Source organism: Drosophila virilis, chromosome 2, assembly GCF_030788295.1.
Source record: "Drosophila virilis strain 15010-1051.87 chromosome 2, Dvir_AGI_RSII-ME, whole genome shotgun sequence".
Lineage (NCBI taxonomy): Eukaryota > Metazoa > Arthropoda > Insecta > Diptera > Drosophilidae > Drosophila > Drosophila virilis.
Window position 1 is genome coordinate 15,161,534 of NC_091544.1, and position 10,314 is coordinate 15,171,847.

The 10,314-nt window shown below is 40.3% G+C and overlaps 2 protein-coding genes across 3 annotated transcripts; one reads left to right on the forward strand and one right to left on the reverse strand.

Annotated features, from left to right (window-relative positions):
• Positions 1-75: 75 nt before the first annotated feature.
• LOC6630254 (uncharacterized) lies at positions 76-2,318 on the forward strand. Its single transcript, XM_002053732.4, has 5 exons — positions 76-244; positions 307-480; positions 577-945; positions 1,009-1,277; positions 1,347-2,318. The coding sequence occupies exons 1-5, from the start codon at positions 211-213 to the stop codon at positions 1,614-1,616; spliced, it is 1,116 nt and encodes a 371-aa protein (XP_002053768.1). The 5' UTR covers positions 76-210; the 3' UTR covers positions 1,617-2,318.
• Gdh (glutamate dehydrogenase, mitochondrial) lies at positions 2,026-10,199 on the reverse strand. 2 transcript variants are annotated; one of them, XM_002053731.4, is made up of 6 exons: positions 9,665-10,199; positions 4,388-4,822; positions 4,005-4,324; positions 3,728-3,932; positions 3,250-3,288; positions 2,026-2,693 (listed from the first exon to the last, which is right to left on the reverse strand). In XM_002053731.4, exons 1-6 carry the CDS (start codon positions 10,065-10,067, stop codon positions 2,422-2,424), a joined length of 1,674 nt encoding a protein of 557 aa, XP_002053767.1. In that variant the 5' UTR covers positions 10,068-10,199; the 3' UTR covers positions 2,026-2,421. The 2 variants fall into 2 exon arrangements, with proteins under 2 accessions (XP_002053767.1, XP_015027541.1); XM_015172055.3 differs by lacking the exon at positions 3,250-3,288 and having other exon boundaries at positions 9,665-10,198.
• Positions 10,200-10,314: the final 115 nt, after the last annotated feature.

The following is a 10,314-nucleotide window of genomic DNA, read 5'->3' on the forward strand; positions in this document are numbered from 1 at the left end:
TGTTGAACCAAACGGCATTTTGACTAGTTCGATAGCAACTGGTTCAATCGATTCATTGAACTGAACAAGTACAACGATTCAGCCCTAACGCTTGCCTTTGTATTTGATTCGCGTCCCGTTTACATATAATTTAAAGGTTTTGAAACTATACAGAAGCAAGCGTCTAGTCATTCGTCGTAGTCTCGTTGTCGGTTGCGTCGTCGTTGCAGTATGTCTGAGAAACCGACTGTTTTAATTTTGGGCGGTAAGTGCAATTGCAATGGCAATCGGAGCGATAGCTGCGACTTATCTCGACTGTATCTGTAGGCTGCGGCTTTATTGGACGCAACTTGGTGACTTACTTGCTGAAGAATGAGCTGACACAGGAAATACGCATTGTTGATAAGACGCCGCCGCAAATGGCCTGGCTGAATGAGCAACAAAGCAAGGCTTTCGCTAGTGATAAAGTTGAGTTTTGCAGCGCGAATTTAATTAATGCCGGTATGTAATAATACAGCCCACACACGCAACCTTATCTACACAAACTGAAACTGGTTTTTGCAACATTTTTTTGTGGGTGTCCTTCATGGCTTGCAGCCTCATGCAAATTGGCGTTTGCACCACACCCAACAACGAATCGGAGCTGGGATGTGGTCATCAACTGTGCAGCCGAGACGCGTTCCAATCAAGATGATGCCGTCTACAAGGAGGGCATCTACAAGCTGAGCATCAACTGTGCCAATGAGGCTGCCAGTCAGCCGACCAAGCGCTATGTGGAGCTCAGCTCGGGCTGTGTGAACAGCAGCGAGAAGACACCGCTAAAGGAAGACTGCAAGCTGGAACCCTGGACGGGTGTGGCCAAACAAAAGCTGAAAGTGGAAAAGGAGCTGGCGCACATTAACAATCTTAGTTATACGGTGGTGCGCCTGCCTGTTGTTTACGGCATTGGCGATAAGCGCTACTTAAGTGAGTCGCCGTCACAATCATAATCTGTTATTGTATATAACAATCATGTAACTAACTCCACAGTGCCACGCATTATAATAGCAGCCATATACAAATATCTCGGCGAGACAATGAAACTACTGTGGAACGACGCCATGCGCCTCAATACGGTGCATGTGAGCGACGTATGTGCTGCGATTTGGCAATTAGCTGAAAGTCCAAAAACGGTTGGTCAGGTCTACAACATTGTGGATGACTCAGCGTCTACGCAGGGCAGCATCAGCGATTTGCTTGTCGATATTTTTGAAATCAATGTGGAATACTTTGGCATTGTTATGTCCAATCTGACTAAGGTATGTCATCAATTTTGACCGATGACTCATTTCTATTTAATCACTTCATATTCATATGCATTTACTTAGCTCTATCCAAGCGATACGGTGGGTGAAATTAATGATAAGCACCTGGCGCCCTGGGCTGAGATTTGTCAACACAATGGCATTGACAATACGCCGCTCACACCTTACCTAGACGAGGAACAGCTGCATCATAAGCATCTCTATCTGGACAATACGAAACTAAAGGACTTTGGATATGTGCTACAGCATCCAAAAGTAACGCGCGCCTTGCTTATGGAAATGATTGATGACTATGTGAAACAGCAGCTGTTTCCCAAATCTTTGGCAATCTAACTGAAGCTATTGGATACGGAACAAGCACCAAGTTAATACGCACACAAAACATTATTAGTTAAGTTGAAAGTTTTAATATTGCGAATCAATTATGACCACAAAATCTTCCAATTTATACCAGGTATATATATATATATATATATATATCCTGTAATTTGTAGCGTTTGCAAAAAGAAAAGTGTACTTATAGTATTATGTGTAGGCCCAATCATTTTTAACTAAAAACTATATCGTAGTATCCATACATTCCAATCAATTATACAATGTATACGTAATTTAAAGCTCGACGAACGAACTGAGCACCATTTGAGACTAAAATTAATATTGTGATCATTTTAGTGGCCAACGACAATTGACAATTTTAATAAAAACAAAATTAAAAGAAAAAAAAAACAAAAACAAAATGCAATTGTTTAGTTATTTAGTTTATGTGTGTATTTAATTACTTTAAAAGTTGCGGCAACGGAGCGTTTCGTACGATACGATACATAATTGAAAAATGCAATTGCTTCACTTTTACGCTCATTAAAAATTAAAAACTTACAGAAAATCAACAACAATCATTGTAAAAGCAATTTAAGCTCGCTCTTGTTTTTGCTTTAGCTTAATTTAAAACACGTTATGACGTTAGAAAGTTGAACAAATCTTTTAGCTAAACTAATAATTTGTTGCTTCATATAAATGAATTTGCTTTTGTGACATTTTCTACCAAAAACAGAGGTGCGCGCGTATGCAATATGTTTATGTTTGCTTTTGAGTTCATCGGTTGATTAATAAACTAGTTAAGTTTTAGCAGCTGCAGCGCTTAGAAGGCCAAACCGGCGTCACGGTATGTGGTGAAGATCTTCTCAATTGAGTTGACATAGGCAGCGGTTCTCAGATCCAGACCCAGGTTGTATTTCATGGCTGTCTTCATGATGGCACGTGCGGAACGCTCCATTGTATAATCCAGACCGGAGTGCACAATATCCTTCTCGGAGGCGCCAGAGATGCGTTTCTGGAACGACTCCGAGGGTGTGACGGGAATGCGACCGCCGACACGACCAAAGCGACGCTCCAGGGACTCTTGCACGGATTCTAAAATATGAGCCGGCATTGCGCAAGGATAGAGAGAGAAAAACAAAGAGAGAGAGAGAGAGGAATACAAAAACAGACAAAGCGATTAATTAAATATGCCACATGCTGGATATTGGATACGTTAATAGCCGCCAAGGTTAGGTTAGAGCATTTATGAAGGCACAGTTAGAGCACATTGTTTTAGATGTGTTTATGGGCTAGGCGCCAATCATTAGTGACACGATCTGTATGGTATAATGGATAGGGGGCTGGCAAGAGACATCCGGGCGTGATCTAGACACAGATCTTCAAGCACTACCAATGCGTTGATGGTAAGGATAATGCGAACAAAAGAACATAACATACATAAATGTTGAAAACTAAAACTATATAAAATACATGTATGTCAAAAGCCATCTAAATTATAGAGGATAGCAAGAACCAATGCAGGCGTTGTTTTTTTTTTTTTTTTTTGGGTGGGTGGGTGTGTGTGTGTGTACGTATATGAGTAACAGTAAAAGGCTTGTTGTTTTTAAGGGGACAGGATAATAGAAAAGAAGATTTAATAATAATGTACCGTCGTTAATAATTCTTTCAATTGACTGTTGGACTGAGTCTACATTGGTGATAGAGAAACAGAAAAAAAGAAGAAATAGAATAAACAACGAATTACTAAGATGGCATTATAATTAAATTACGATTTTAAGTTGTTGTTTTTTTTTTTTTTTTTTTTTTAGCTGATATACGACTATTGAGGAGCACTAACTAAATTGAGCCAAATAAATATTAAATTAGGTGTTTTTGTTTTTTTTTTTAGAGACCAAACCAAACCGGAAGAGCAAATGCTTAAGAGCAGCCGCTTTTCTGTGAGGGTTTTGCAACTGGCTTAAGTTAAATGACATAATATATATACAATAAATAATTATACAATTTTAAAAACCATATACCCTTAAATGAATTGTAAATGAGATGGCATGATTGATCGTATATGTACTACGTATTTAGATAGATAGTTAAAGATAGTTAGCGTTCTCTATGGAACTCGACTAACTTACCGAGCAGATGATAGTTGGACTCGCGCTCATACTTGAAGGTCAGACGACCGTATGAGACATGATTGAGGTTCTTGAGCCACTCGAAGAACGAGACGGTCACACCACCGGCATTGATATACAAGTCGGGTATGACCAAAATGTTGCGATCAATGAGTATCTTATCAGCAGCGGGCGTGGTGGGTCCGTTGGCAGCTTCGGCAATGATCTAGAAGTGTTACAAGATGAAGCATGTTGCAGATATGAGCAGAATCCTTGAACAAATGTAATTGATGCGCACCTTGCATTGAATTCTGCCTGCATTCTCGCTATTGATGACCTTCTCGACGGCCGCTGGAATGAAGATGTCGCACTGCTCGAACATCAGGTTCTCGCCCTCGTACGGCTTGGCATTGGGATAGCCGACGACGGTGCCGTGCTCGTTCTTGTAGTCCTCCAGCAGCTTGGGATCAATACCCTCTGGATTGTAGAGTGTTCCGTCGTGCTCAATCACACCGATGCAGGTGGCGCCAGCGCGGGTCAGATAGCGTGTGGTGTGCAGACCGACATTACCGAAGCCCTGCACAATGAAGGTCTTGCCGCCCCAGCCGGGTGTGGTGCCTGCGAGCATGCGATATGGTTATGGAAATGTTTAAGTGACAGGGCATCTCTGAGATAACTCACCAATCATGCTCATGTAGTTGGCCTCGTTGATGAAGTTCTCCAGACCGTGGAAGACGCCGCGACCGGTGGCCGAGACGCGTCCGTGAATGCCGCCCTGGTTGATGGGCTTGCCAGTGACACAAGCGTGCGCATTGATGTCCAAATGGCCGATGGTCTTGGCATAGGTATCGGCAATCCAGGACATCTCACGCTCGCCGGTGCCCATATCGGGTGCGGGCACATCAACGCCGGGGCCAATGAAACCCTTCTTGGCCAACTCAAGGGTGAAGCGACGCGTGATCTTCTCCAGCTCATGCTCCGAGTACTCCTTGGGATTGATCTTGAGGCCGGCCTTGGCACCACCGAACGGCACATCGACGCAGGCGCACTTGAAGGTCATCAGAGCAGAAAGGGCTTTGACTTCATCGCGTGACACATCCAATGAGAACCGAATGCCTGCCGTAAAAGAATTGCATAAGTATTACGTATACGACAGGTGTGCCTGGGCACAAGAAAACCTTGAAAGCAATATATACATATGTATACGATATACAAAATACTTAAAGTACATTCCTTCTGTCTAGGCAAGTTTGCAGTTGTCTTGCTTTTATTTTTGGACTTAATCCAATTGCAAAGCTCTATGAATAGACATTTCGTTTGGATTCGAAAGCAAAAGTTGATTTTCTACAATGTGTTTTGGCATCTCCCTTCGCATATAAAGAGACAGGTAAATGCATACCATGCCGCAACACCCGAAAGACCCAGTAGATTGTTGCTTATCTTGTTTGTTTGTACCATTTTAATATCGTGATATCTTGAAAGTAAAATGCTCTTGGCGATTAGATAAGCAACTTCCTTAACTTCGAAATTGGCCGCCTTTAACAAGACGAAGGTTTATTTTCACATTTTACGATGTAATCCATAAACAAAATGCACTCGAGGCACTCGATAAATAATTGGTTAGGCGCAAAGTACACGCATTTCTCAATTTATGAACTTTTATCAGTAACCAAATACTATATATCAATTGGCAAACAAAATATTGTTTTTTCGTGGACAAGCCCTCTCAAAAAGAAATTAAAACAAACACGCAAAAGTTTTAGCTAAATAAAATGCGGTTGTCAAGCGCTGATCTTGTTGTCTTGGCCGGTGAACTTTGGCCTTCCAAATTCGGCAACATTTGATAACTGCAACTGTTCTTATCAGCTGTAAATATTGTCAATGCAAAGCAGATCGTACATAAGTACATAAGTATGTGTGCAAATTACGCTGCTTGCTCATGCAAGCAGTGCACCATCAGCGTCTGTGTTTGCTGCGTGTGCGTGTGCACAAAGTAACGGAAACTCTAGACTTGAATATAAACAAAAAACAAACGAGCAACTGACCAACAGAAGAGAAGCTCAATGCGACGTTGCCATTTTCTGCTATGCTTGCTATTTACTCTTATTGTTTGCTTTGCTTTGCTCTCTCTCTCTCTCTCTTTTTACGGCATGTGCATGTGCCCGGTTAACAACAGCGCACGCAGCTTTTCGACTTTGCCAAAAGACCTCGGCTCTATTTGTTCTTTCGCTTCATTTTCGGGAATTTCAGCGCTTAACTCATAAAAAATGCGTTGCTAACAACCGGCTTTATCGGCCCAAAGAGCAAACAGAGACTTGTTTTTGAGTATTATTCGCGCAAAACAAGAAAACAGAAAATAAAACAGAAAAAAAAAACACAAGTTAACGCGTGACTTTTTTTTTATAGTTCGCATGTACATATATGCCCCCACGTATCGCAAATCTATTTATGCATAAAGCTTGCCATACATACATATACATACATATATGCTAGCTACACCTAGGTACATATGCATATGTATGTACCTATAAATGCTTTGTATGTATATGTATGTATATGTGTGGTATGCTTATACAATCAGTTGCGATAAGTTCTTTGCTTTTTTGGGGGCTCGATCGCTTGAGGCGTGTATTTTGCCACGTCTAGAAGTCTGCTCTACGTGTGTGTGTGTGTGTTGGTGTGTGCCATTGGCAACAGCAATCGCAAATTCGAAAGAGCAAAATCGATTGCCCCCCAGCGCGCATCAGCTGACTAGCTTTTGATCCATCTGATTTTTTTTTTCTTTTCTTCTTTTCTAGCGTGGGCTGACGTCGGAATCTTATGTTATTTTTTTTTTTTTGCCGTGACATTTGGATAAGATACGAAACGAATAGCGCAGGAAATGACGCTGAATAGTGTAGCAAGTGCCAAAATGTTGGTAAACAGTTTCCATATCCAATTGGAGCATTCAAACAAGTGGGCAAATACAATACTGGACATATGTACATATATGTATCTGAAGTATTTGTAGTGCTTGAGGCAAGACACGAATGCAAACAACAGCAGTTTTTCACACAACAGTTAAATGTTGACACAACTTATTTGAATACAAATTGCAAATGGAAGCTAAACACACACGAGCCGAGTGATTATCTTTTTGTAAACAAATCCCACATTCAGTTAATGTACAGTAGTTGAGTAGAAATCAGGAATTTAAAGAAATTCGCATAGTTTTAATAAAGTTTTCTTTTTTTGAGACAAATGTTTTAAACATTTTTGGGTTCTTTCAGAATGTGCAAACTTTACATTTAAAATGAATGCAATAAAACTCAGCAAACTTTTCACACAAATACATTTGTAAATTGGAAACAGTTCTATTTAACGAGTGACTACTGTAGCATGCATGTATGTACATAAATGTTGCATACACAGGCTGATAAGCAACGCCCTGCCCACATTACATTGCGCACATTATCAGCTGAATTATCATTTGATTTACGAGTAATTGCAACAGTTTGGGCTTAAATTTGATAATTGAAAGCAAATGTGAACCGTAAAAACAGCATGCTCTATATAGGAATGTGCCGTTCATTTCTCGATTCGATACAATTACAATAGCTATATGTGTATACGAGTAAATGAGTCCAATTGCCAGACAACAGTTCAACGACATAGAAAGTGGTGTATAACGCAGCTGCACAGTGTGCCAAGAGTGTAAAACATGTGACTCATGCTTTGGCACAACGTGAGCATCACGTGAAACAATGAAAAAAAAAAAAAAAACGAACACAAACAAAAAACAAAACGAAAATGAAAAGTTTTGCCGATTGAGGGAGAAACGAGCTCTATAGACACCACCCAAACCGATGCGCTGAAAACCAGTTTTTTTATTTGCCTTTTATTACTCTTTCAATACATTAGCATTCTGCATTATGATTTTGTCATTAAGTATGCAACGCTTGGAAGTTGACATCAAAAATTGAGTTCGTCGGACCACTATATTATATATACATACACTATAATATTGTTTCGTTATATGGGAACAATCGTTGCAAGATATGGATTTCATATAAAAAAACCCCACTAAGATCAGAGCTAACAATGTGAAATGTTAAAAAAAAATCGATATAGAAAACCTGTTTTTAAAGAAATTCTCTTAGGGTTTACGAACTAGAAGAAGCTTTTAAAATAATATGTACAGTTTAAGTATCTTTCATTTCATAGCTAACGCCGTGCTCCGCCTTCAATTCCTTTTCCTATTGCATTTTTGAGAATATAAAAGATCTGTTGCTGAAGAAGAGTTATTAAAGGAAATGAACATTTTTTTTAATGCTAAAGCAAAAGAAAGCGCAGCGCGAAGAGTATTCGCTGGTCGACTAGAGCATTCTTGCATCTTTTTCTTTTTTGAGAGAATGAGAATTAACTGCAAAATGTATTTAACCGAATTCGAGCCAAGCTATGAAGTCATTTGTGTCTATTGAAAAACACAAACACTAAGCATATATTTATATACATATATCTATATGTATATGTATTGCAATTAACATTAATTAGAGTAATGAAAATGCCCACTAAAAAGCTAAAGCATTCAACAAATGTCTAAAATCAATTTAGCACCAATATCTAGTATATATGTGCACACATATTTATTTCGAGCAGCGACTAGAAAAATATCAAAATATTTAGAGGCATAATTAACAAGCTCGAGTGCTTGGCAACAGCAAGTCAGACACGCTTGTTTACAACCAGCTTCGATGACTATGAAATCGGCAATTAAATCATAAAATGGTTCCTCTATTTATGCGCCGCAGGCCCTCGAGGGCCGCCGACTATCAATAATAATGAGAAGAAAAAAAAAAAAAACAAAAATCATGTACAATTATTTAGTTGTTGGCGATGATACGAAACAAATACACAAATACACTCTCATATGATTTTTGTGTGTGTGTGTGTGTGTGTTTTTTTGTCAACTTTTGTTTTTTGTTCAAGGTCTGATAAGAGCCGTGTGGCGGTGTTATTTTTATGATGCATAATTTTCTTTTTAAATTTTGTTATACATTTATCAAGCTGCTTTACAGTGAAACCTCCTTAGAGCGGACACGGTTTCCGCTTTTAAGAGTTGTCAAAGAAATTTCATAATCACAGCAAAAATATATTCTGTTAAACATAAATAAGGCAAAATAAATGTTGGCTAGCTATTTGTTCGCTTAGTCCGTTTGCAGAGGCTTCACTGTATTGCACTCAAAAAAAGTGGGCGTGCGTCTCTATTTGCAGCTTGACAACAATACGCCGTTTCGTGCGCCGTTAATCGTATATTTGTCACACTGTGCCCTATTTGCTGTGCTGCTCTAGTTCCAATAAGAAAACAAAACAAAAGCAAAAGCACAAAATAAAAACGTTATTAAAAATAGAAGCAAAAACAAGTGCAAAAACAAAAACAGTTCGTTGAAAAAGTTTTGCCAACGAGCTAGCTGAACAAAATATTTTGTGCATTTATGTTTATGGTGGGAGCGGGCAGACAAGAGGGGGGTCAAACAACACTTGAAGGGTTTGGAAATCGAATGGGAACACGTGCAAAGACCACAACCAGCTGCTTATGCAATTGGGCTAACTGTAAAGCAAAGGCCTAGGTAGCATATATTCAATACATATGTATTTATATGCATGTGTGCCCGGGCAGCGTCAATGTAAACAATGTGTGGAGTGTGCGCGAGAACAGGCAGCGGGAAGATGGTGAGGGGGGGAGGGGTGCTTGCTTGTAGGCAGATCTAAATACGTATGCGTTGATTACATAATGGCAAAGACAAGACCCAAATGCAGCGACGACTGTAGAGAAAAATCGATTTTTGCCAACAGTTGGCAAAATGTTTTTGCACGCCAACAACACAAAAGATGCCGGCCACAAGAAGGTGAAGAGATGGAAACGCGGACTGCTTATTAGAATACATATATCTTGTTTTTTTTTTTTTTGTATTTTACCTCCTTTGGTGGGAATCCTGTGCGTGCTGTGCTGTGCACGGTAGCCGGTAATCATCTCGTAGTTGCCCGCATCGCGACGCAGCGGGAATGCAATCTCGATGATGTGGTCGCACGGTTGCATAAGCATCAGAATACCCTTTACCTTCTGCTTTTTCTCGTCTAGCGACAATTTGCCCTTCATGTCATCGATCAGACGATCTTCGGATATTTGGCAGCCGCGATGGAAGAAGTACTCGACCATGTCAAAGAAACGCGGATCCTTGGCAGTTGGCACATCCTTGAGACGATCGGGAATTTGGTAATTGCGTGTCTGGAGCACAGCAGTGGGCAATGCCTTGGCCAAGGCGGTCAACTCCTGCTGGCGCATAGCGCCCTGTCGAGCCAAACTCTTCAGGTGATACATGATTTCTATACTACGCACACACAATTGCCACACTACACAAAATTCAAATGTTCTAAATTGGTACCGCTCCTCAGAAGCTGCTGGCTAATGCACAACCGCTTGCTTTTCGACGCCGCTCCAAACTGAGCGCATTGCGGCACGCTCCATACGTTGAAAGCTTTTTCACCAGAACCATGGTGAAAATTACATTTGCCATGACTAAAAGCGCGCGAAAACTAGTGATGAGTGCATGAGCACAGACCGCTTA

Bases quoted from the DNA above. Each gene is read 5' to 3' on its own strand.
- Gdh (XM_002053731.4), bottom strand. From the start codon at position 10,067: ATGTATCACCTGAAGAGTTTGGCTCGACAGGGCGCTATGCGCCAGCAG. The intron at 4,325-4,387 runs GTGAGTTATCTC...GCATGCTCGCAG, and splicing joins CAACTACATGAGCATGATTG to GCACCACACCCGGCTGGGGC. The intron at 3,289-3,727 runs GTAAGTTAGTCG...TCACCAATGTAG, and splicing joins GTCCAACTATCATCTGCTCG to ACTCAGTCCAACAGTCAATT.
- LOC6630254 (XM_002053732.4), top strand. From the start codon at position 211: ATGTCTGAGAAACCGACTGTTTTAATTTTGGGCG. The intron at 245-306 runs GTAAGTGCAATT...CTGTATCTGTAG, and splicing joins GACTGTTTTAATTTTGGGCG to GCTGCGGCTTTATTGGACGC. The intron at 946-1,008 runs GTGAGTCGCCGT...CTAACTCCACAG, and splicing joins TGGCGATAAGCGCTACTTAA to TGCCACGCATTATAATAGCA.